At 38.8% G+C, this 26,853-nt stretch overlaps 1 protein-coding gene across 4 annotated transcripts in view; it reads left to right on the top strand.

Moving 5' to 3' along the window:
* RPS6KA6 (ribosomal protein S6 kinase A6) overlaps positions 1–26,019 on the top strand; it is a 56,400-nt gene extending 30,381 nt beyond the window's left edge. For all 4 annotated transcript variants that reach the window (XM_088151858.1, XM_088151862.1, XM_088151861.1 and 1 more), the window contains exons 9-22: positions 4,276–4,418; positions 5,246–5,316; positions 7,254–7,342; positions 8,662–8,726; positions 9,407–9,509; positions 9,999–10,123; positions 11,289–11,414; positions 12,240–12,329; positions 12,859–13,017; positions 14,008–14,169; positions 14,744–14,820; positions 15,003–15,120; positions 16,491–16,631; positions 17,115–26,019. In XM_088151858.1, the coding sequence (XP_088007984.1) occupies positions 4,276–4,418; positions 5,246–5,316; positions 7,254–7,342; positions 8,662–8,726; positions 9,407–9,509; positions 9,999–10,123; positions 11,289–11,414; positions 12,240–12,329; positions 12,859–13,017; positions 14,008–14,169; positions 14,744–14,820; positions 15,003–15,120; positions 16,491–16,631; positions 17,115–17,240 (1,595 nt within the window). In that variant the 3' untranslated portion in view covers positions 17,241–26,019. The remainder of the gene's footprint in view (positions 1–4,275; positions 4,419–5,245; positions 5,317–7,253; positions 7,343–8,661; positions 8,727–9,406; positions 9,510–9,998; positions 10,124–11,288; positions 11,415–12,239; positions 12,330–12,858; positions 13,018–14,007; positions 14,170–14,743; positions 14,821–15,002; positions 15,121–16,490; positions 16,632–17,114) is intronic.
* Positions 26,020–26,853: the final 834 nt, after the last annotated feature.

Raw genomic sequence — 26,853 nt, 5'->3', positions numbered from 1 at the left:
TCAAAGTCCCGCCCACTTTTATGTGCGTTGCACATAGAAAACAGGTGGAGCATCATCACACTGTTGTAGTTGCCCTTTTGACTCTTCTGACTATGTCCTGTGGATACGCCTGCCAGCTCACTACCGTATTCTCATCTATCATAGTGGTGCATATTACATCAAAGTACAATGCACGGTGGCAGAACTCTACATGATGTGCAAAGACAGGCTTGCAAATACATAATCTTTAACTGCAAAGCTAACATTTCCAATGTATAATCAAGCAGAAGAGAGTTGGTTTTTTGGAAGGCTATTAATTTGCTTCACCCCAGAAACATGGGACATATCAGTGCTGATTATAAACCATCCGTGTCTCTGATGAACAGTAGTCAAAGAGATTGGGGGTCTTAATGCTCCCATTTTGCCTTGTTTGAGAAACAAGAAAATTATGCTCTTGTAGGATGACATAAACCTTTAATGCATGCAAAATTACAAAAGAATGCTAAAAAGGCATTTAGGGAGAAATCTCTGGATACCATTCCAGGATGCTAAGGTTTTAAGTGAAGTTTATGTGGATCCATCATTTATGTTTCTACAGTCTGTTTCCTTTTTAGTCCATGTTCTTCTTTTGCTAATTATTTAAAAGAAATTATGTTTTTAGATTGCTGATAGAAGAATCACGTGTACGAGTCTGGATTCATTACAGATGTACCTCTCCGATTCTTTTTAATGGGGCCCATAAGGGAACTTAATGGCTGTGTGCTTAAATGATATAAATATAAGCTTAAAACTATTTCTGTTTCATTTCTAGTACTTGGTCAAACAGTTGCTTTTCAATGTTTTGATTGCACCGTTTTGCTCTAAAATATTTAAGAAGCATTGCCTTGTAAAAAAGAAAGTGGGTCATGTAGGAGGTTGTACAGACGCTGAGCAGCATTTGAATTCTGTTTTTCCCTGTGAGTTATTAGTGACTGCCACAACCACAATGTGGTTTCTATAGGTCAGTTTTGCTACAGTAGTGGGCTTTGGGGCAAGCGAGGTATGGGTGTCATGGTGTCCTTGTTTGATGATGTCGTGATGCAAGCAATATCATTGTGGCTTCTACTAGACACCTATGGCTGCATCTTAATAATAAGGTAGTCTTATCTGTAGATCTTCAGAGAAGAGAACTATCTTCTGAAGAAAGGGGGGAAAAGGCTAAAATATACTGGAAAATTGCTTGCAAAGCCTCTTATCTTGGCTAGCTAGCAGTCTTAGCATTCTCGGCCCTTAAGTAAGAGGAAAAATAACAGTGTGGGCAGTTATGGGTGAATTTTTGGCTGCTTTTCATATTGCTGTAGCAAAAGGAATCAAGAGACTTCACTTTCAGTGTAACAGTGCTGGCTGGGTCAGAGAATCTATATCAAAGTTGTTAAGGTGTGAAAATTCATAGTTTTAAAGGAATGTCAGATTGCATTTATAAAGCTCTTTCTTAACTTTGTGGGTTGAACCTAATTCATGTTTGCTCTCATCAACTCAAGATGATATGAGATATTTGCTGAGAGAGTGAGAGGATCATGCATAAAAACATCAGTATAAATTATAAGATAAAACTAGCTATGCTTGGATAATATCCTCAGATTACCAAGTGAAAAATACCGATATTTTTACAGAATTACAGAAATAGGCACCTGGAACTAATACTGAATTGGTTCTACACTAAGATGTCAAGTTCACCACAGAGCGCCACCTTAGGTATCATATGGCTTGGTTTTCCTCAATCAAACCTTCTGTACATTTTTTCAGAACGAATCCCTAAAACATTGAGATTTGTCATTATTGGGGCAGAATCTTTTTTATTATGGCCTCAAGGAATCTTCTGGAGTGGGCAGCCATAATACATTTAACAAAATACATTTAAATAATTAAATAGGTTTGATATGTATGCATTTTCACATCATAACTCTCAAATACTTTGATATGAAATATTTCTAAAGAAATATTTTTAAGTGGCTGAAATATTCTAACTGAAGCACTTGGATACCTAATTGCAATCAAGAAGCAGTAATAACTCAGTATCACAAATCCTTGGGGACTAGACTCTTGGCCAGACTGAAAAATAATAAAATAAGGAGATTGTGGCAGGTATAACTTGCCAGTTTCTTCTGGATTCCAATATATCAGTGGTTTTGAGCATTCCTTCTAATTTGGCAATTGTATTTTAAATGACATCATGAGATCTCAAGCAGTGCCTTCACAACATTTGAACTGACACCAACCTCAAATTCCAGTAGAGCAGCACATTTATATTGGTGATACTCTCCTATAAAACATATTTGTTATTTACATTATGGTTCTTCATATTTTGATATGCTTTCAGCCTAGTAAAAGATACTCGATTATGTGCTGTCAAGTTGGGGACCACACAGATGAACCTTCTTCAGAATGAAGCGCTAATGATCAAGCTTAAAAAAACACTCCAAGCATTGACTGAAATGAGTATGATGCGAGTAAAACAATAAAGCTATCCTAGCTTCATGGTCTTTTAAGTTTATTTATTTACTTATTGAATTTATATAGCTGCGCATCTCATGCCTGTGACTCTGAGCGGCGCACACAATTAAAAAAAAAAGCTAAACAACACAATTCAAACACAACCACTAATAACGAGTTGAAAACAGCTGTACAGTTGTGCAAAGTACAGTTGAAAGTTGTCCTTCCGGAGGCAGCTATGTGGATCTCTTACCCATTTTCATCCTCTCTACAATATGTAAATTTTCACTTGCGTTTCCGATTCCTATTTTCATGCTGGTTAAAGTATCTGGTGTGCCTTACAAGAAGCAGTTCCCATTTGGATCTGTCAGAAGGTAGTAATTGCTTATTTACAACATTTCTTAGGCACCAACTGTTAGGGCAACTAATATGTACGTACAATAAAAGCAAAACAAAGTCTCCAATAAAATAATAAAACAACTAATCAAAACAACAAGTGCTACAACAACAAAGCTCTCTAAATAGATCACAGAAATACAACTAATTTAAAACCAGATAGCAGCTTTTAGCCTATTGGAGAAGCACTGTGCTCATTTTTCTAATTCAGTGCTTAACTGCAGGTAACTTAGACCAGGGTTCCTCAACCTCAGCAACTTTAAGATGGGTGGACTTCAACTCCATGCTGGCTGGGGAATTCTGGGAGTTGAAGTCCACCCATCTTAAAGTTGCTGTGGTTGAGGAGCCCTGACTTAGACCACATTTTATCACTGAATGGTGACTTAAAATGACCCCTGGGAACTACACATGCTTAGGAGAAAAGCTGTGTTGGCCATCTTGCTGCCCTACGGTTGCATTTGTGATCTGATGCACAGAGGGAGCCTGCCTTAAGTGGAAATTCTCCACTTGGAGTAAGATCCTGGACTGTTTATATAGTTAAAAACGCGAGCTTGGTCTTTATACTGTTGTATAAATCTGTCGCCTCTATTTCTGGACACTGGTGGAAGCCATGCAGAGATGAAGGCCCTAAATTTTGAGGCCTAAGCTGAAGAAGCTTTACAGAAACTGGGCTAGAGTTAAGTCCTATACCGATTCTCCCCTGCAAATGTTTCATTGACACAGTGGTTAGACATACTGCTTTTCCATCTAAAGGAAGTCCATATCTTTATGGAGGGTGCACAATCATAACTTACTTTATGCATAATTTACTCTTCAAACCAAGCATAATGTTAATCATTAGTTCATGTAACTAGGAAGGGACAGGAAACCTAGCATTAAAGCAATGTTGGGTTGTTATGCAGCTTGTGGGGATTTCAGTGGGCTTGCTTGGGGCCATTTTAATTGTTTTATTTATTAATTGGTTTAAGAGGTCACGATAGTTGTATTGGGTCTCAGTCTACTGAAATTTAGACTATAGAAAGCAATCACCTTCCTGGTGTTGCTGGGCTCAAGGGGTGTCTGCAGCAAGGAGAGATTTGGTCAAAATGATGACATTTGCATCATGGCACGTTGCAAGCTTGGCCCCTTATGCACTGCATACAACATTACAATGCAAGTACAAAAGGGCCGGAGTTTGTACCATGATGCATGATTTATCTCCCTTTGTGGACCCTCTTGGATGGGCTATACCTTCCATTATCTCTTCTCATTGGGTGGGGCTGAGGAAAATAGACTTTTAATGGTAGCTGGAGGGCCATCGTTTTCTCACCTCTAGGCTGTGTAACATATATATTTTTTTCTAAATAATTCACATGCTGATCTTAACCTTCTATGGCCGATCTTGCTCAGAATCTCTTTACTTGGTATGTCTTTGTGATACTCTTTTAGACTTCGGCTTAAGCAAAGAATCGGTTGATCAAGAGAAGAAAGCGTATTCTTTCTGTGGTACTGTAGAGTACATGGCCCCTGAAGTCGTGAACCGGCGGGGCCACAACCAAAGTGCTGATTGGTGGTCATTCGGTGTTCTAATGGTACTGTGCATTAATGGCCCAATTCTGCATTGCATTTCATCAGCTTTTGAGATGGTGCAAATTGACGTATTATGATTGTAATAATACAGTGTTTGGGTTTGGTGCTATTAGAATTGTGGGATAAAAATATTTATTTGTTTAGTTTTTTATTGCCATGGATATTTTTTGTTTTGTTTTCTTTATTTTTTATGCACACACACATACTCTCTTACCATGAGAGTTTTATTATTTTATCATGTAAGCTGCCAATAATCAGAAGGATTCAGTGGCGTACAAATTTAATGAATTCTAATAAGTCATAATTTAAAATTATAATGCTGCTGCTGAAATTACAACATGAGGGAAAGTGTTTGATTTGTAACTGTTCTCTGAACTGACACATTTTATGTTAATTAATCTAAGCAAAATAGCTGATAAAGTAACACTTAAAGCAGCATTTGATGATGAAAATCATATTACATAATGCTATGGTAAACGTGGTTGTAATGAAGTGTTTATGGTTGTGATTAACTCTTTAAACAAAGTTATAAATATATATTTTAGCCAATATAGTTTTTGTTTGAACATTTAAATATCTCTATTAAAATTAATCAAATTTATATAGTATCAGTGCAAAATGTTTAGAAGCCTTCTAAGGTTACCAGAATTGTTTAATATAGATTTATTATCTAGCTGCTTTATGAGTTTATTCATTCTGTTATTTTTAGTGCAAGTTAGTGTACCTTCACAATACATTATAATAAGAAGTAGGGTTTTCTTAAACCCAATTCTAGAAGTTTAAGTCTTGTTTGTTTGTTTTCTAAATGTGGTCTTTGTTTCTTTCTCAGTTTGAAATGCTCACTGGTACGCTACCTTTTCAAGGTAAAGACCGAAATGAAACTATGAATATGATACTCAAGTAAGTAATTTTCTATTCAGAGATGGTTCCATTGCTACATATTTGCAAACTAACAAAGATGGCATGGATTACATATTATTGATACCATATAATGATTGTCAAGCGTCCCCTCTGCCCAAAAAATCTTCATTATCTAAGTTGTTTGAAAAATTCATATATGGGCAAAACATACAGTGACAATTTTTGCAAGTTGGATATTTTTGTTAATGTTTTCAGGCTTTAAATAGTTTCTGGGTATTTATCAAATCAAATTAAAACCTTTATTACAGCCTTTAGGCCAGAGAACCCTACAATAAAAATACATAAATCCATTTTTAAAACAGACGAAAAAACTTAACAAGCATTTGGTTTAATCCTTAGGATAGCATTGGCAAATAAGGGATTAGTAATAAAGTTTTTCTATCCCATGTTGCAGGAAATTTGCTGTGGAACAACTGGTGTCTGTTGTGCAACATAGCCAGTAGAACTCCAGACAATAAGCAAGATATAAATGTTATAAATACATATTAACATCAGAGCCAGTTTGGTGTAGTGGTTAAGGCACCAGGCTAGAAACCAGGAGACCTAACCCTATGTTAGACATGAAAACCAGTTGGGTGACTTTGGGCCAGTCATTCTCTCTTATCTCCAGGAAGAGGGCAGTGGTAAAACACTTCCAGAAAGGTTGCCAAGAAAACGCAGGGACTTGTTCATGTAGTCACCAGGAATCAAGACTGACTCAAAGGCAATGAGAGCCAGTTTGGTGTGGTGGTTAAGGCACTAGGCTAGAAACTGGGAGACCATGAGTCCTAGTCCTGCCTTAGGCATGAAGCCAGCTGGGTGACCTTGAGCCAATCCCTTTCTCTCAGCCCTAGGAAGAAGAAGGCAAGGGCAAACCACTTCTGAAAAAACTTGCCAAGAAAACTATAGGGACTAGTCAGGCAGTCACCAGGAGTCAACAATGACTTGAAGGCACCAAAAAAAAAAAAAATTGTGAAAACTGGTTTCTAGGATATCCAAGGCAGTGGCCATTTTAGTTCTGGGCACATTTAAAATTTCTCATATCAGTTTCATGTTTTCTGGACTGTCCTAATAAGGGCGTGTGGAGGATTGTTTTCAAGATAGTGTGTGCGTAACCTTAACTTTCCAGCTGCAGTGAGAATTTTGAGGCCTTAGTTCTGAGAAGGGACACCTAACCTTATGGGGGATGTTAAAGTGACAGGCTGTGATGGAATGGAATTATGAAGGCCAGGCTCAGGGAGATAAGCATTTTCTTAGCTTGCCGCAAGAGCGTGGGAACTACAAGAGGATGAGGCTGGCACCTCCCTGAGGAATTCACAGTGTTGTGGCTAGCTAACTTAGGAGCTGGGGTTTCAGTCTGGGAAGATTCTTGCTCGAGATTGTAGCTAATAAACATAGCTGAACTGATTTTGCACTGTCTCTTGGAGTTCTTTGGGCTAAACCTGACACAGGCAGTGGAATCTCTGGTTTTCCAGATTTTGACTCTGGTTGATTATGGGAGGTGAGGTGACTCCAGGAATCATGCCCAATGACCCTGGCTGAGTTATCATCTGGTGACGCATGAAGATCCACAGATTTCCCAGCACAACAGCCTGCATATAATCCCATCAAACAAGCAGACAGTTTGAGCTGGTTTCTAAGATGAAAGCACCATAGAATGTTTTAGTCAGATTAGCGTAAACTAGGAAAGATAATGTGGTATGTCTTGCAGGCTTCAAGTTGGTGCTGAGAATGCTGCTTTGTTATAACCTGGTTAAATGCACCTTTTTAGAATACTTAGGCTAGAACAGTAATTTCTTGTCACTCTGGACAATCTCTTGTCCTCTGGAAACTGTTACCAAGCTCAGGTCCAATTAAATTCGCATTTGAGCACATTGTTTGCATTTGATTTCTTAATTAGGAAGCACATCTTGAATCTGGATTTTCTCTTTTCACAGAGCAAAACTTGGAATGCCACAATTCCTTAGCCCTGAAGCTCAGAGTCTTCTGAGGATGCTATTTAAAAGGAATCCTTCAAACAGGCTAGGTTAGTACTGCCTACATTGGTCTTCCTTGAGGTGGGGATTTCCAGATGTTCTAGACCTCCACCCCAGATACCATGGTCAAAGGTTAGAGAAGAGAAATGCCTTAGTCTGCAACATGACAAAAGACCCAGGCTGGAGGACTGTGTTGTATCATTTCATAACCTACCCAATATAATCTATTGTGGATTGCGGTTCTTGTCTTTCAAGCTGATTTAGGAAGATACCATGTCTGAAAGAAAGAGATGATAGAATTGGAAGCCATATCTTTCACAAAAAAGTACATGGGTAGCTGTGAAACTATAGTATGAAAATCTAGAACACTACAGAGTCAAAGCTAAGATAACAAATACTGATATTATTATGGTTGGTCACACAGCCAGCCAGATGTTTAGACTGGATTTGGCATTTTTATCCACCTATCAAGTCCTTCCCGAGAAGCTGGAATAGGCAGATGTTGTTGCTTGATGGTGTTCAAGGTATCATCGCAGGATATAAGCTGTACCAAGTAAAGCTGCCTTTTGCAATTGACTGATGATGATTTTGTCAATGCCGATGGTCTTCAGGTGGTGCTCCAGATGTTTTGGGATTGCACCCAAGGTGCCTTTTACTATGGCTGAATATCTCAGCATTCTTGACTCTTGGTTTTTGTTTAAAAGTACCTTTAAACTAGCCTCGGTATATTTTGGTTTTAAAAAACCAAAAACCAAACATGCTCTGTCTTTGAAAACAATAGCCACTTTCAGTGCTTAAGCACCAGGTTGTGTCCTGCGATTTATGTTTCATTTGCAGTAGCATGACTCTGTGGGACCACAATCTCCCTTTGAAACTGACTTGCAGTGCAGCAAGAGCAGGGCAGACAATGGGAAGCCGATGATTGGGGGCTCCAACTCAGTGCTGCTTTTAAGTGTCGGAAGGTTTATTTTATTTATTTATGAATGTACAAAGCACTTTGGTCAAGGCTCCTCAAAGCAAGGTCCAAAAACCGCAGCCATTGCCATCCTAACAGCAAGTTGCAACCCCACAAGTACAATATATAATTAAAGTAAAATGTATTGTGAGGATTCCTGGCACTGGGAGCTCTGCCCCACTCAAGGTCCAAAGGCCTTCAGGAAGACCCACATTTGTACAAGCTTCCAGAAGACCAAGAGAGGAGGAGCTACCTATCCCAGGGAGGTGCAGACTCTTCCAGAGGAAGGGAGCCCCCATCAAGAATGCCTGCTTTTAGGACCCCTCCTGTTGCATCTGTCAATAGGTGGAGCAATAGCTGCCTTTGCTGTTTGATTTGCCATAATTTTGTGCCTGATGTTCCTTGAAATTGTAGGGGCTGGTCCTGATGGGGTAGAAGAAATAAAGAGGCACCCCTTCTTCGCAACCATTGACTGGAATGTGAGTCTATGGAATAAATCTGTACTCAGGATACCATTCTAGTAAGGACTCAAGTTTAACATAAAGCTTGGCAACTCTTGCATTTTTTTAATGTTGGGAAATACCTTGAACAGGTAAAGCAATAATAGCCAACGTACATTATTTGTATCAAAGAAAGAGAGGACGAAAGGGGCAATAATGCTACAATAAACTGGAAGAAAGCTTCTCCTCCTCCTCCTCCTCTTCCTCCCCTTCCCCCTCCTCCTCCTCCTCCCTTCCCCTTCTCTTCTGTAACTCATATGTACCTAATAGGGACTTTTCATTTCTTTTCATAGCACTTAGAAGCTTTTTGTAAACCATTTACAAAAACAGGAGAATGCAGGTTGAAGAACAGCCTGTTACCTTTTGATTTTAAGGTGACTGCCTAGTGCTTGGAATCAAGTAGTTTTCCTTTGCTCACATAAGTCTCTTTGAAGAAGCAGAGGCTTCTGTAACAGAAGGAGAGGAGACATTGACTTTTGCTGATTCCTCTTTCCGTTGCTCCAGATGGCTCTGGGGACAATTGCAAGTGTGGGAAGAGGCACAGGGGCAGAAAGGAAATGTTTCTAAAATTGAATCTGCAGAAGCAAGAACCTCCCATTAGGAAAGCAATCTAAATCCATGGTAATCTGTGAAATAATCTTTTGTGATTCTGATTCCAGAAACTTTACAGGAGGGAGATCCAGCCTCCATTTAAACCTGCTTCTGGACGACCAGAAGACACTTTTTGTTTTGATCCAGAATTCACAGCAAAAACTCCCAAAGGTAATATCCATTGCAGAGATTATAATGTATTAATGTATTGTATCTTCCCTACCCCCATTCCTCTTTTACAACAGAAGTTTCCATTTAAAAGATATAATAATTCATAACTCCATAATAATTGGAGTAGGTATAAATTGTTAATAAGAGTAACCTATATGAATAAATATAGGGCATTCCTATTGATCTCCACCAGAAATATTCTAAAGATGCTATGAATTTTTAGATTTTTTAAAATTGCTTTTATTTAATGCTGCTGATTTGAAATTAGTTTTCTGTGCTAATTACCTGGTTAAAAAAAAATCAAGTGTGCCTGCCTTCTACCTTTCACTCTGTTTATTTCTTGGTTACAGCATGTAAATGAATTCGGTATTTAGATTTGCCATTTTTCAGAAATAGGATACTTTGATAAATCTGCATTATAATATAAAATACTTTGCATTGTGGTATATTTGGAGCAATCTAACAGATCATACTATGCAATTAATTCAGATTCTCCAGGAGTTCCACCAAGTGCTAACGCACACCAGCTCTTCAAAGGATTCAGTTTTGTGGCAACTAGCATTATAGAAGATCACAAAATCACCCCCCTCAACAACATTTTGCCGATAGTACAGGTAAAAAAAAAAGGGGGGGGAGTTTCTACTCTGAGTTCTGTGTGCATGCAGAAGGATTGAAACAACAATTTCTCACCAATTTATGTAATATTAAAACCTGTGCGAAATGTTCGTTAAGTAGTGTTGCTTGTGTAAGAGCTTGAGTTTCTGGTTTGTAAATGTGGATGTTCGGCTGGGCTCAGAAAAAATATGTAGGGATGGTAAGAGTTCACATACTTTCCTAGTTGAGAATGGTGGTTTCTGGATTGGGAAGATGAAGAGTGTTTGTTCCTTCTTCTGAAAAGCGCTGAAAATGAAGGCTTCTTTGGAGCACTTAGGTCACATAATATCTGTATTTGTACTTGAGAGTAAACTGTTAAATTGTGTTATGCATCCACGCAGGAATTATTTTCAGTGAATGTCATAAGCTTTCCCCTTATCCTATAGAAAATGTTAGAATATAATTTTCTTGTCATGATTTGTTACTACATATAGATAGAAAAAATATGGTTAATTATAGTTATTGCTCCTTTCAGTCACTCCAGATTCAGTACAGTTGGAAAGTGGATTCTTTGGGACTAGTCATAGCTAATTTAAAATAAAAAAGGCCTGGTTCACACCTAATATTAACTGCTGATGTCATAGAGTCTTGGGGAGGGTTGCATGTGGAAATGACAAAACCAGCCTCATGATATCACAGTGCAACCCCACTCCTAACATCCATGTTTGTGTCTGACATTGAGACACAAGTACCTAATTGTAGGGTTTGGCTTGTGATGTCACCCTGAGTGTTCATTTTTTCCATCATTATAGTTGGCTGCAAATGTCTGTGGCTAAGGTGGTTTGTCTTGGGTTTAGGAGGATGTGCAGACCCATCCTAAGAAAGAAACCATGGCTTACAGACTGCAGGAAATGGGTACCATACTAAATCCAAAATCAACCAAAGTCTGATATAATGTTGTATGTGAACCAGTTGTGCTTCATCAGCATCTCATCCACTAAGCCTAAACCTTAAAATTTACACGATGGTCCAAAAGTTGCTCTTTTTAGGTCTGTTTTCCCCTTACTATTATATTTTTTTACAAGTTGCCTAGAGCAGATAAGAAGTAGGATGCCTGCAGAAATGTTCCAAAAATTTTTATGCAGAAATGGCAAGGTTTTAAAAGTTGCTTTACACGTTCTTTAGCAACTTCATGGGAGCAGTGCACTCTTCACCGACGCCTACGAACTCAAAGAAGACATTGGCGTGGGCTCCTACTCAGTGTGCAAGCGTTGTATCCATACAGTTTCCAATATGGAATTTGCTGTGAAGGTATGCAGGGGATTTTAAATATCTAAACATTTATAGCAACCTCCATGGTTAGGCCCACATTCAATCAAAGTTTTAGATCTCTTCTTAACAATGTTAGGTTAAATTAAGATGTAAGTTCTTTTCATCTTATTTAGAATGAGCATATATAAAACATTGGACTCGTTTTAGTTTTCTGGAAGTCTGCTCCTAAGCTGCAAATTTTGCAGTATGTGGTTCCTCCTTGGGGGACTTGAAATATTACTGTATTCAGTGATTTGTGGATGTGCTATCTGGAGGTTTAACATTAGGCAGATACTGTTCCTCTCCATTTCCATCTAACTGGCTTGGAGTAGAACGTGGGTACTTGAGTTGTATCTACTAACTGATGGGTTCCCTTAGCATGCTCTTCTTGTCATTTAGACAGTTCAAGATTTGGTTTGAGGTGGCACAGCCCTTCCATAGATAGGCTTTTCAGGTTTGCCACCTTGTTTGTAATCCATCTTTTAAGTATCTCAGAAGTATTACTTTTAGCATGTCTCATCTGTCTCCCTGCCTTGAACTAGAGTCTGTGGCCAGACAGATTCAGGACCCACTTCATATGTGAGGAATTCCCATACTTTGAAACATTCCAAAGATATTGCCTCTAACTAGGACTGTCCAGATGTGTTGGCTCTCAACTGTAATGCTGGCTTGGCAATTCTGGGAATGGTAGGGAGGAAGGCTGTTGTAAGCCCTTGTTTCAAGGTGGCCTTGAAAAGTGAGTCTACTCCATTCTTTCTGAAATGGCAGTAATGTGCTGAACTGAGTATCCTGTCATCCTTCCTTGTGGTCATTTTCCCCCTCCAGATAATTGACAAAAGTAAGAGAGATCCTTCGGAAGAAATTGAAATCTTGATGCGCTATGGACAGCACCCTAACATTATTACTTTAAAAGATGTAAGTATTCTGCTTGGTTTCTAAAAAGCGTACAGATTGTAAATATTGATAGAATAAAGTTCGTTCCTCTGGTTCTGTCTCTACTGGAATGCAGGAGAGACCCTCTCAATATTGGTCAGTAAAATATGATTTGGCTTGATTAATCTTTTTAATTAATTATTATTATTATTATTTATTAATTAATAAAATTAATTAATAATGACATGCTTTGTCATGGCAGATTATATGTGTACACTGATCTGTGGACTTACTGTTCCCACCTGAGCGGAAATGTAATTTTATCTGTATTAACTTTGTAGCAAGAGAAAGACCCCACAGCACCTGATCTTCTTTTTTCCCAATCCCTGAAGACCTCTTGTAATAGTGGAGCAGCAAAAGACTGTTCAGTAGGTTGGAATCTTTGCAACCTTGAAAGGAAAAGTTGTTTGTGCAAAAGCAGTTCCTTCTGCTCAGTGTATTTCTAGGCAGGCCCTGTGTTTCATGCACCTTTTTGGAGTGTGTGTTACTCAACTGTATTAAACTTCTACAGGTGTACGATGATGGTAAATATATCTACCTTGTCACAGAATTGATGAAGGGAGGTGAGCTTCTGGATCGTATTCTCAGACAGAAGTATTTCTCGGAACGAGAGGCGAGCGCCGTGTTATATACTATCACTAAAACTGTGGACTACCTGCATTGTCAAGGAGTAAGCTGTGCACATTTTGATAATTTAATTGGTTTTTGGTTTATGATTTTATGGTTCTGTGGTTTTATTGTCGCTGCGAGCTGCCTGGAGTTGTGCTTTAAGATGGACGGCCATACACATCTTTTAAATACATAAATAAATATCCATGTACTGAAATCCTCGAGAGCCAGTTTGGGGTACTGGTGAAGGCACCAGGCTAGAAACCAGGAGACCTTGAGCTCTAGTCCCACCGTAGGCACGAAGCCAGCTGAGTGACCTTGGGCCAGTCGCTCTTTCTCAGCTCTGGGAAGAAGAAGACAAGGGCAAGCCACTTCTGGAATCTTGCCAAGAAAACTGCAAGGACTTGTCCAGCCAATCGCCAGGAGTCAACACTGACTCAAAAACACACACACACACAGACACACACACAACAAACCAAAAAACCAAAAATAAACTGAAATCCTTGTATTTTCTTATATGAACATCATTTTAAGAAACAGGACGGTTTGGGGAGAAGAGCTAAACGTGCTGCTTGGCATAGCAAACAAAGCTAGGTGGGATATTGGCTTTTAGAATTTAGCTGGCAATTGCTAGAGACAAAGTTAGAGGAAGAGAGAGATGGTGTTGGTTGACAACCTTTTAAGATGGTTTGCCACTCAGAGTCACTTGTTGAGTTGGGTGGCCTACAAATTGAACCAATGAATGAATGAATCAATCAATAAACAAATAAACAAACCTGATTTAGAATCTGGTGTTCGCAAGCAAAAAAGAAAATCAGATTTAATGATAGCCTTTAAACTACAGCTGAATAAATTGATTCTGTGGTCTGCTCCTAATCTTGAGGTCGCAATTTTGTAGAAATTGGCTTTGAACAATTCTATTCTGTTCTCCTATGTTTGTGTTGCTCCTGAGGCTGATAGAATTACTGAATCTTTTTTCATGTTTTGGAAGAGTGGCTTTTATTTTTCCTGGCTTCAGCCTGAACAGTTGGATTTTGTATGTGTTTTTAAGGTTGTGCATCGGGATCTTAAACCAAGTAATATTTTATATATGGACGATTCTAATAATGCTGATTCTATCCGGATTTGTGATTTTGGCTTTGCAAAGCAACTCCGTGGAGAGAATGGGCTTCTCTTAACACCTTGTTACACTGCTAATTTTGTGGCCCCAGAGGTATGCATTTCTCTATTTAGTTTTACACATCATCTTTTTAAATCTCCAGAAAATATTTCTGTTGCATATGATTCTGGGGACTTGGGGATAGATTGTTCTGTTCTGTTGTTCCTTGCACCATAATAATTTATTTACTCTCTCTCACAGGAGCATACATAAATGGGCTCCTTAATGCATAGAAATAAACATGGAAAGCCAAAAATTATTTATTTATTTTATGTATTTATTTATTTAATTTCTCCCCCGCCCATCTCCCCCCCAATGGGGGACTCTGGGCGACTCACACAAAACATATTTAACTGAATATTGATTATTGCTCTGTATAATAGTGCAGTATTTCAGGGAAAAGTAAGTATTTTATTTGTTTTTCAGCCTTGGCCACTCTAAGATGTGTGGACTTCAACTTCCAGAATTCCCCAGCCAGCCATGCTGGCTGGGGAATTCTGCAAGTTGAGGTCTACCCATCTTAAAGTGTCCAAGGTTGAAAAACACTGATTTAAATTTACTTCTAAATCTGAGTATGGCGGGGCCTTGTCTTTCTAACAATAAAATAGAGTTTTTGTTTATCTTCTAGGTTCTCATGAGGCAAGGCTACGATGCTGCTTGTGATATTTGGAGCTTGGGTGTTCTCCTTTATACAATGCTGGCAGGGTGAGAGGTCCCTTTCTCATGCAGACATAGCTTTGAACTTTGCAGATATTTAAAGCCATGACGCTTTCACTTATTTTATAGGATCAACCCAGTGTATGGAACCCATCCTAAATAAGCAAGTTCCATTTATGTTTCTTAACTACTGATGTCACAGAAACTAATGTTCTTTTGTTATTTTTTAGATACACACCTTTTGCCAACGGTCCCAATGATACCCCTGAAGAAATCTTGTTACGAATAGGTAGTGGAAAATTTTCTTTAAGTGGAGGCAATTGGGACACCGTGTCAGATGCTGCCAAGGTATGCATGTATTTTATTTCATGCTTTATAAGATTCAAGCAGCTGTGTAAATGCAATTACAAGTGAGCCTTTGGTTCAAAAGACTTCACATTTAACAGACTTCAGATGCAGTGAACAAAATTTATATCTAGACATAGCCCCCAAATCATAGACCAGACCTGTTGTATCCAGAGGACTCCAGTTGATTCATGCAACAGACACTGATAAAATAAATTACCTCATCTGCATAATTATGCAAATGGAATTTATCAGACATTCGGGTGCGACGCACGTCCTTTTCTGCAAAATGTCTGTTAAATCAGGGTTTCACTGGGAATGCATTTTTGCTAGTGATCAGTAACAGGAAACTTACGGCCACCTTTCATAAATAATTTTTAAAGCATTTTCTACAAACATCTGAAAATTAACTTTATCTAAAAAGCAAGGCATTCTGTGTCACTTTTGGTCCTTAAATCTTCTATCCCCAGAAAGTACTTAGCATGCATGTGCTAAAATTATTCAGATTATTTTTTAAAAACAGGGAGGCCAAAATTTTTCCACACCTGAATCTCAAGCTTATAAGTTTCCTTTGATTTACATTATATACATCTTATATTGTGTAAATTCTAGCCATACCTGTGTATTTTGCTGTGTTCCCATGCAACTCGATACGTGGTGCTTTTCCTGTTCTACTGCTTCTAAAAAATTCAGATCTACTTCATAGTTTTCTGTAAGCCATAGGATTATTCAAAATGTCATAGTAGAAACATCCAATGAGATATACACCACTCAGGGTACATATTCATCCTACGCTGAGTTTTCCATTCATTGTTTTTTAAAAACGTCTGCAGTATGCAAGCTATATCGCTTTTCATTTCAGAGGGGGGTTGGGAATCTACATCTCAGTTAAGAGCAATGATGAAGGCCTATTTCAGTGTTGTCCAAACTTGGCCACTTTAAGATGAGTGGACTTCAACTCCCAGAATTCCCCAGCCAGCCATGCTGGCTGGGGAATTCTGGAAGTTGAAGTCCACTCATCTTAAAGTGGCCAAGTTTGGACAACACTGGCCTATTTCCAACCCGAAGCATCCCATTTTCAGAAACCTTAACTGCTCCTTCACAATTAAGGTTTTTGGTTTTTTTAAGTCATCCATGCCTCTATATTACGTCTTGGTTCCCTCTAAAGTCAGGAACAGAACCTGAAATTAGCTGATCACGATAGAGTTAGGGTTACTGATACCTTTAGAATCCAGTAGCATGAAAACCTTGGGGGGAAGAATCACTGTTATGATCCTGACATGAGTGACAATATCAGAAGGGCCAAGTCCACCTCTCTGTGCCCTGCTCTTCTCTGAATTGTGCTTATAACACTTGTTATCTGTTTAATCCAGGATTTGCTATCTCATATGCTACATGTAGATCCACATCAAAGATATACCGCAGAGCAAGTTCTGAAACATTCATGGATCGCCTGTAGGGATCAGTTGCCACATTACCAGCTAAACAGGCAAGACGCGCCACATCTAGTGAAGGTAAAGTTGCCATCCGCTTGTCACAGGGATGGGAATCAGTGTCTTAATTACAGTGGTACCTCGGGTTACGAATTTAATTCGTTCCATGACTCTGGTTGCAACCCGAATTGGTCGCGACCCAAAACAAATTTTCCCATAAGGTTCAATGTAATTACCGTTAATCCGTTCTGGCATGGAGGACAGGGAGGCGGCTATTGCTTGGAGGGAGAGTCCCTCTCCCTACGACCATGTGTCAGGGGCGGAAAATGGCCGCGGACCACGTGTCGGGGCGGAAAATGGCCGCGGACCACGTGTCACGGGAGGGAAAATGGCCGCATATCCTGTCCATACCCCGAGGCGGAGTTCGCACATCGAGGCAATTTTTTGTGGCCGGAGCTGATCGTAACCCAAAAAGTTCATTAACAGAAGCATTCGTAACCCGAGGTACCACTGTATTTCTGTGGATGGTTGGGTGATTTGTTATTTAATGTTGTTATGTTCCAGGGGGCCATGGCTGCCACATATTCTGCACTGAATAACAAGACATTTCAGCCTGTTTTGGAACCTGTTGCAGCTTCAAGCTTAGCTCAGCGGAGAAGCATGAAAAAACTAACCTCCACAGACTTATAGGTCAGCTGGGGTGTTTAGCCCATGTGGAACAGAGAAGAAGTCCAAGAAGCAGATCTGTATTTGCCTGCCCTGTGAATTAATAGGCATATACAAGTTCCTCCTACACTACTTGAATTCAGTTGAAGAAAGGAAAACAAAAAGCAAAAAAACCTCTAGCAGTTTAGAGGGTTTATTGCTGTTCGTAGGTTGATGTCAGTAGCATCAGGGTACTTCGCAACAATCATGAGGAATTTCGGTACACATTCACTTCAGAGATGTATTGCATTATGTTAATACTTTTAAATACTGTATAGTTTTCACCCGGTTTATAAAGATATGTATTAGGGGACCATAGACACTGCTCAAGTTGTAAATTTAAATTCAGAAGAAAAAGTCAGTGTTTTCATATTTTTGCTATCTTGGCCCTATTGTAAAGAAAAAAGAAAAAGAAAAGAAAAAAAACCATTAAACATGATGTGCTCTGGTTTTGTAAATTGGTCACCTTACCAATGGACTCCATTCATTTAATTCATTGGTACAACAAGCCGAGGACCATTGAAATGGATATCCCAGTGCGAAATGCATGATGGAAGCCCTAATTTTCTGTTGGTGTCAGACAATTATATAAAAAAATAATGTACAGATAGAATAATCCATGAACATACACTGAGACGATAGTGTGTACGCCTTCATTAGAACTGTAGATTTGATCAACCTAGCCGTGTCTTTCTTAAGGCTTTTGAAGAGTGGTGGTTGTTAGGATAATAAATAATCTGTTGTACTTTAACATTATGTATGACATCAACATCATTGGAGCTTTTCAAGAAGGGGTAAGTAGGTCTCTACTTGATATACATTAGATACAGCATAAGGTATATAGAACTTACCCTGTATCTAAAGGCTACGAATTGATCTCAACTCCTCGAGTATTGTGATCTCATGTCCTAAGGCTCAGATTTGTTTCATCATCTGTGAATATTTGTGTAACACAGTCTGTGCTCATTTCATTTAACCATAGGAGGACTGACACTGTATTTGCACTGACATTCTGGATGCAAGCCTGCCATAGAGAGACCCTAACACTTCATTGGTATTAAGACAAGACAAATTAAGCTACCTTAGAAATGCACTGTGCTCTCAATTGTTCTTCCGTTTATGATTTTTGGTTGTCATTGTGGCTGAATTTTCTCATCCTGGGATAGCATTTTATTCATTCTAAGTTGTAAGATAGTGATGTTTTTAATCACATACCATATTTCACAACAGACTTTATTTATTCACACATTGAAAAGTTCTCTGATGTCATTTTTTCTGACATTTTATAAAGATTTTTGAAGATAAATGCTTATATTAATGTCTTCTTTTCTTTCCCTTATACTATCAACTTTGCTATCTGCTGGAAAGGTGCAAGCTTTGAAACATTTCTTGGTCTTTTCTGATCCAAGCTTTAGGATGTCTCAGTAGGGAGAAACATCTGCTCTCAGTCTAGCTTTGTGGACACTAATAGCCCATAAATTCAATGGAAAGGAGAAAGCCAATGATGATTAGAATGATGACTGGGAAAAATTAGGAAGTTGGTCAAGTTAGCCCATATTGGATATGGATTAGTTTGAAACTGGCCTGTTTTCTTAGAAAATACAAGATTCCCTCCTCCCCCCATCCCAAAAAAGAAAGCTGTTCCAATATGGATTCCTGAGTTATTTTGTTGTAAAATTAGATTAATGCAGTTGATCAAAATCCTAAGAATAATAGGATCAGCTTTTTTGATTGCAAGTTCCTTGAATAACCATTAATGAATTAGAGAGCTTGTTGCAAGAGATCTTTTTTCATAGGGTTCTGAATATTATGCTGAATAATATTTTATTCTTTTATTGATGGCTTCATTTGGGATTAAATAAAACTGCTGAGGCTGAAGTCTGAAAATAGAATGTATTTTTTAAATTCATTAAATGTTCTCAAATATGCCAGACATAAAATATATGAGGAAAAAGACTACCTTTTCCACCCATTTCAGTAGCAACAATAAACATATAGATTTATTTGGCTTAAACTCACCCTTCCTTTAAGGAGCTCAATATATTATCTAAGTTATATGTTTCTTTTTATGCATATAGGAAATCGGACTTATCTCAAGTCAGAATAAATGCACTTTTAGACCAATATCGTCCACTCTGACTGGCAGGAAATCAACAAATCTCAGTTTTTTTTTTCAACAACTAACCTTCAGAACCTTTTAACTGATTGGAACCTAACCCTAAGATAGGATAACTAAGACGCGGTTGGTCTTACGTCATCAAGAAGAAAGTGCTGCTTTGGTGGGATATAAACTCAGCACACAAATCGTTTGACATTCCAGTCATCCTGAATGAGCACTGAACCTTCAAAGTTTTACCAATTAATTAAGTTTGAGGGAGATTGTTAAATAATTGAAGAATCCTGTACTGGAAGAACAGGGTAGTAAATAGTTTTCTTAGTCAACAGAAAATTGCTTGGTCATATATAGTACTGTGCCTTAACCATAAAAAATAACTGACTTCACGGATTGGTGATTTCAGCGTAAACAGTTGTAGAGAGTTGAGTATATGGTGGGTTTTTAAATCATTTTTCTGGTGTCATGCTTATAATTGTTTTAGGCCATTTAAATAGGAATAATAATAGCGTCTGCAGGTAGCAGTCAAAATGGGCAAGAAAGCAGACACAATGTCATGAGACCCTTTTGTCTGTGCATACAAAGAAGGGTGGGTTTGAATCATGACACCTCATCTGCCATCCTGCCCATTTTGGCCCATTCCCTCCCCTCCAGCAGATGCCCCTAAGCATCACGCTCTTAAAGAGCAAAATAAGGATCACATCAGTGTTCACAAACTGGAAAAATATATCCCTTGAGTAGTTTTCAGGCAGCTCATGTCATTCCTTATCGGGATGGGGGGAAAGATGGTAGTAGAATAGAGCAATATAAAATGTTTTCCATGTGAGGAAAGACAGGTATTAACCCATGAATTTTCACCCTGATCCATGCATGCTTTTGCCATAATGCGTGTGATAGTCTTCCAGGTGACATCAGGTTCATTATTTATATCTTTCTTTGCTGCAACAAGTACATTTATTCCTTTGGGGTGCCATGGGCAGGGAGGAGGTAAAGCTTTCTCCTGCACCTCTTTAGTTGTAGTCAGAACAGAATTGCCAATTAAGACTGATGATCAGACATCCTTCGCAATATAGTGCATTGCTGTGAGTCATCATTCCCAACGTGCAGTTTTCCAGAGTGATGGGCTTTAAGTCCCACGGTTTCATTGCTCATTCTGTTAAGGGGTTATAGAAATTGTACTTCCAACATGCTTGGAGGGCACAGGGTTAAGGAAGCATGCTCTATTGTCTCACTGGCTTATAGTAGGAGAAGAAATGCTGAGGTGGGAGATCGTGTTTTATTGAATTTCGCTAGGTATCCGGATTTCCCTGATTAGAGAACAGGATTGAGGGCTGAAGGACAGTAGTGTAAGGGCTGAACCTGGTGAGGTGGCAACCAGTGGTTCTCAGGTTAGAGAGAACCATTCTATCACATAGATCAGGTGCCTCTCAAGGCCATCAAGAGAATGGTGATGTATCTATTCACTGGCAAAGGCAGGAGAAAAATGCTTGAGTTTAAACCTCAGAGCATAGACCTTTATAAAGGCTTTGACTTATGTGTACTACTGTAGGCAAATCATCTCTCTGTATACGGCTCTATTCATATCTGCAATAAAGAGACCAAACTTGCCATGCCATGTCTGTGAGCCTTCTGCTGAATAAGCCTCTTCCTGAATATGGGGTTGACTATCTGGAGAGGCAAGATTTGCTGCCAAGCTCCGGTGTGAAGTCTAATAACTACTCTCCTTTGAGTAAAACTCTTAATGTCAGGTGCCTTCTTCAGACTCTTGACAGGTACCCATATACAACATGCATTCATAACCCTATAGAGACAAACTTGAATGATCCCCAGTACTCCTGGTTTCCATACTCTGTATTGTTAAAGTTGATTAGGATCCATTTGCGAGCCTTGAGCATGCTCTTGGCTTCACCGTGGCACCCTGGCAACCGCAGGAACATATCGACCTTGAGGTGTGCCTACTTGTCATATTTTCCTCCAACCGCTACAGAAGACAATGGGGACAGGGGTGAGCCACTGCAATTGGCTACAATTAGAGGTAAATCAGAGGACTTGGCTTGTGTATTTTTGTGGCTCCTTTATGTATAGCTGCGGGTGATTCGATTTTTTTCTCTCTTAAGCAGCCCAATGCATTCCAGATAGCTTAGTCTAAAAGTCCGCTAGCCTAGCTGATGGCCAGCATTGATGGAAGTTGTATTCCAATGTCTGGTAAATACCAGGTTGGGGAAAATTGCTCTAGGATTATGCATTTTTATTCCTAGTCGTATTCTGGTTATTAAAAGCATTTCTTCTCTGGAAATATTTCTGGAGAATGCTTCAAATGGAATTTGCACTCAGTGCACAATTGGAGATTATGGTGTTCAGTGGAAAAAGAATGGCAATGCCACACCATAGCTTAGTATTTACATTTAATATTGTATCTTACTAGAAAGCAAGGAATTTTCACCTTAGGTGTGGCTTGAAATGCAATCATCTGAAAAAATATTAACTGGGTGACAGATAAGCCATGATGGACTAGCCCTTGGCAAGTGTTACGCAATGCTTGATGGGTTGGAGATTGCAAATCATGGCCTTCAGGAAGCTGGGATGAACTCATGGGAAAGTTGTTTTCATTATGATGATTTCAAGGGTGGGAATATGTTCAGGAAGGTTCTATAAAATAAATCTTCACTTTAACTCTCCCAGTACAAAAAACCCACCCTAAACAGGGTGGCCAATTTTCTGCACTAAAGTGGCCCAATTTTGACTGCACAGTTGAGTTATCTTTGCATTGTGGGGGCTGAAAATGGCATTGCCTCCCTATTGCTTCTATTCCTACCTTTAATTCTGCAAACTATCTAGAGGGGCTGGGGGGAGAAGGCACATATGATAGGCCCACCCCTAAACTAAACCCAAATCCTATCTTCTCCAGCATTCTGGACTGACAAAGCCTAAACGGAAGCCTAAGAGAAGGCTTAGATTTGCACTAAGATTTCCTTAAAGCAGTGTTTCTTAACCTTAGCAACTTTAAGATACGTGGACTTCAACTTCCAGAATTGCTTGCTGGCTGGGGAATTCTGGGAGTTGAAGTCCACACATCATAAAGTGGACACAGTTGAGAAACACTGCCTTCAGCAAATGACTAGGAAATTTAGCTCTAAAATCTAGCAGGTTTGCAGCCCTTTCTAGCCCAAGACCTCTTTGAATTCCTAAACAACCTTGAAGAATAAAGTTCCTAAGAGTAAATGATGGGCATACCAATGTTTTCAAATATATTCAGGTGGAAAAATCTGTCATATATGTTGACTAGGGGAACAGTGTCATGAGCAAACCTCATATTTTGGGTATTTTATGAGCACGTTTGAGGCTTAGTGACATTTCTTAAGGGTGAATTTCAATAATAATAACCTCCTAGCTAGTCAATGATAATTAGTCAATTATAAGCTGCTGGAGACAATATCCAATAGCTCTATGCCAGTGTTGTCCAAACTTGGCCACTTTAAGATGAGTGGACTTCAACTCCCAGAATTCCCCAGCCACCCATGCTGGTTGGGGAATTCTGGGAGTTGAAGTCCACTCATCTTAAAGTGGCCAAGTTTGGACAACACTGCTCTAAGCAATCACTTTGCTTGCAAAGTGGAATCTCTTCAGGCATAGCTGAATATGTGATCATCAAGAGTGAACTTGGTGTTACAGAGATGTCTGGTTTATTTCTTTAATCTGCCAAATGAAAGCAGTTTTGAAGACAGGGAAGAGGTACCCCCTCAGGATGCATCACATGAAGGGAAATGAACACCAATGACTTTGAAACGGATGGAATAAACCAAAATGGGCAAAACCTTTTAGTTTTTCTCTTTATAGCACTTGTTGAATGCCTTTTTCTAAAGCAGATCTTTGTGTGTATCTTCAAATGAAGTATGTAATCTAAGAAATAAATAGCCCCCTTATAAGTGCCTCCTTTAAAAAAAAATGCTCCTAAGGTTAATTATTTAATACAGGTAGTCCCCAGGTTAAGAACGCCCGGGTTACAGACGATTCACAGTTAAGAACAGAGCCTATTGTAGCAAAATTTGAGTTAAAAACACAATGACTGGAGTTAAACACACAATGGTTCAAGTTCTATGCACAATACTACTTATACAGTATTATACAATAATACTGTTCTGACTTACATACAAATTTGACTTAAGGACATACCTTGGGAACGGAACTCGTTCTTAAACCGGGGACTACCGGGGACTACCTATACAGGAATTTCTCCCTCATTATACAGACAGTCCAATTTTGTCCATACTTAGAAAAATTCCATCCTTGGAAAGTGATAGATGTACCTTTACAGACCTGTATGCAGTCTTTACTGGGCTGTAGGTTCTTTTTGTGGTTTGGATATGAATGGAAGTATCCTCAATATAGAGGTTTGCTCAGCTATGATTTTCTACAAAAATCACTTCTACCCCAAGACAATCGAAATGAATGGCAGTGGTTAAGAAGCCCTCAGATCACAGGTGTTCTCCAGACTTTGATATTGTGAGAGGTTACAAGTTATAATTCAGCTAGCTAGTTCTTTATGTTAGCTGATGTTAAGATTAAAAAAAAGGTACTGATTAGCCGAAACTGCTGGTGATTAATAAAATTCGATTTAGATGGAATACTATCTTTTTCAGCGTCAGTCAGTACCATTTTAAGTTCCAAATAGGCAGGTCCGTTCATGGGAACTTTTGAAAAATATCTTGTTCTAGTATAATCTTTTCAAAATGTTGACTTTAAAAATGTTTTGGGTGAGTTGAAGAAATGAGTGAAAGCTATATCTTCTTTCTGTATGGAAATTTTGATATTGTGGTCTGAGACTGTTGATGGGGGCCACGTCAATATGCATACTTCCAGCTTCCCAACTACTTTGCATTCTTGCGCTGAATAGGCTGATTGGGACAGAAACTATTTCAGTTTAAAAAGCCAGGCTGCAGTGACCTTTTGGTTTCACCATGCTATGCTATCCCTTCCTTTTTCTTGCCATGGCTTCACATGAAGACTAGATGAACTGGCCAGAATTTGCCATTAGAACCAAGGCTTGATAAATAACAAACTGGAGTAGGCCAGCATCTAAAACCACCCTTTGAAATTGCTTTCAGACTGTGGTTTCTTCCAATCTTACACCTTCTTTGGATGTAAGGGGAAGCCATGGTCAGGAAGTTTTCAACGGTCGCATGCAAGCAGGGGAGGAATAGTGTGTGCTAGCACAAGTTTTCCCATGGGTTTGTATGTTGAAATATGTTGTATCTGAACCTGGCTATTAACTAGTTTATAAAACTCTTCTGACCTGTGACTGGTCTTCAACTGCAGAACCATAGAAGCATTACAGGCTATCCAATTGTTCAAGTTTTCATTACATGGTATTTGCGGGTGCAATACTTCCTAAAGATTTCAAATCACACAAAACATTCTCATCTACCACCCTGTTGTCAATATTGTAACTCTCATTTCTCAGACAGACTGTGGATTTGTACCATATTGTATTTATTCCATTCAGAATTTATTTTTTTTCCTTAAGTTTTTATTTCAGACTCTGTATATATTGACATTAAAGTTTGCATTGTACTACATTATTTTACAGAATTGTATTGAAAAATATGTTGTTTATATCCTGCTGCTAAAATTAGTACAGTGTGTCATTTCCTTTCTCTTTTTCTCTCTCACCCATTTCCTTCCTTCCTTCCTTCCTTCCTTCCTTCCTTCCTTCCTTCCTTCCTTCCTTCCTTCCTTCCTTCCTTCCTTCCTTCCTTCCTTCCTTCCTTCCTTCCTTCTGACATAAACCAAAGACAACATAGGAATGAGGAATGGGGTGTATGGCGTGTGAAAGCTTGCGAGGCATGTCTTTAAATAAAACGGTCCATGGCTACTAGAATAAAAGCAAAAAAATGTGAATTCATAAAGTTTTCAATTTGACAACATTTTGATTGTTCTAAAGTATTTAAAGCTAAGCTGTTTTCTTCCCCCTTTCTAATAATTTATTTTGATTTATAAGCTGCTTCCTAAGGCATTGTTCTTATCAACTCACAATAATAAATACAAAAATAAGATATAATAAAACCAAACTCGATAAAACAATATAGCAGCATAGAATTCCATTATAAAACCTAGGCCCTGTAACAACAGTGGTATCTTAAAACAATGCTAAAGTGGTGTCATTAGTTTGGAAACTAGTAGTGTGAAGGCAGTTGATGTTTTTCAAAATCAGTTTTAAAAAAAGGCAAGTGGGAAGGGAGCCTACAGGTGATGGGATCATCACTAAAAGGACACGATTATGCTTGTCAAAAAGAAATACTGTTGCCTTACAGACAGGGCTTCTTCTGAAGCAGAAGATAGTTGGGTTGAGTTCAACCATCCTAACTCAGTGCCTTCAGCTGTGTTGGTCTACAACTCCAATCATGCCCAGCCAGCATATGTTGTTTGAAGGGTTGGGAAAGCTTTCTATAAGGGCTGTATCACATGCTCCATTTCCCCCACCATCATCAATATCCAAGCAACCATATTCTGCACAAACTGAAGTTTACAGTCCATCTGTGGAGGCCTTTGTATAGAAGACACTATAGAAGGCTTAACTGGTATAGAAGTAAAATGTGGGTAAGCTTTCAGGTCAGAATTCCATCAGCGCATTCTAGTAGAAGACATTCCATTGCTGATGTCCTCTGTAGTTCCATAAATGGAGAATTTTCAGAGGAAAAACTAAACCTTTAGAGTGGTTCCATCTCAGCCAGTATTAGATTGTCATGTCTAGCGTACGTTTCAATGTGTGTGCCTTTACTTATCCCAAAAACAGAGTTCAGATATTTGTTTGGGCTTTTCACACACTCTGTTAGACTTGTAGATGAGAATGGGAGGTAGACCTATGTATTGTTTGCATGTTGTTGACACTATTGCTCAAACTTCTGGATGACTGCATCCAACGCTTCCATGTTAATAGGAAATAACATAGGTGGGACAAGATCTAACCTTGAGGCACCAGCCTCACTTGCTGACAGTGATGTGCTACAAAAGAAAGAACAACCGATAAAGTGTCTCAGTCTAAACCAGATCTAGAAGAACACCAAAACTGACACTCACCTACTGAAGGCTGATGAGAGATCTGTAAATGCTAACAAAGGTTGAATCTTCCTTCATTATCTCAAAACCAGAATAGATTCTGGATTGAACTATTCAAATAAACAGTAATCCTCCAATACCACATAATAATCACCTTTTCCATTACTTAACTCCTCAAAAAGGCTAGTTGACATGAGGGTTAGCACAAACATCATTGGGTTTAGATTTGATAAATTTATTTCAGGACAATAGAGGGGCAACCTTCTCTCTGAGAAGCATAATTACCTCCCCAAATCTGACCTAAAACCAACCTGGTTATTAAGACCAAAGGACAAAATTCAGACTAGATCTTAGTCCTCCAGTCCTATTTGGGAAGGTTGCAATAGTACTCTTTTCTCAAAGCATTCATTCAGAAAGTTAGTCTATCTA

This window comes from Python bivittatus, unplaced genomic scaffold (assembly GCF_059951505.1).
Source record: "Python bivittatus isolate LINGU-HERP-01145 unplaced genomic scaffold, Pbiv_v1 ctg000670_np1212, whole genome shotgun sequence".
NCBI classification, from domain to species: domain Eukaryota; kingdom Metazoa; phylum Chordata; class Lepidosauria; order Squamata; family Pythonidae; genus Python; species Python bivittatus.
Note: the sequence above shows the minus strand (reverse complement) of the source record. Positions and strands in the feature narration are given on the sequence as shown.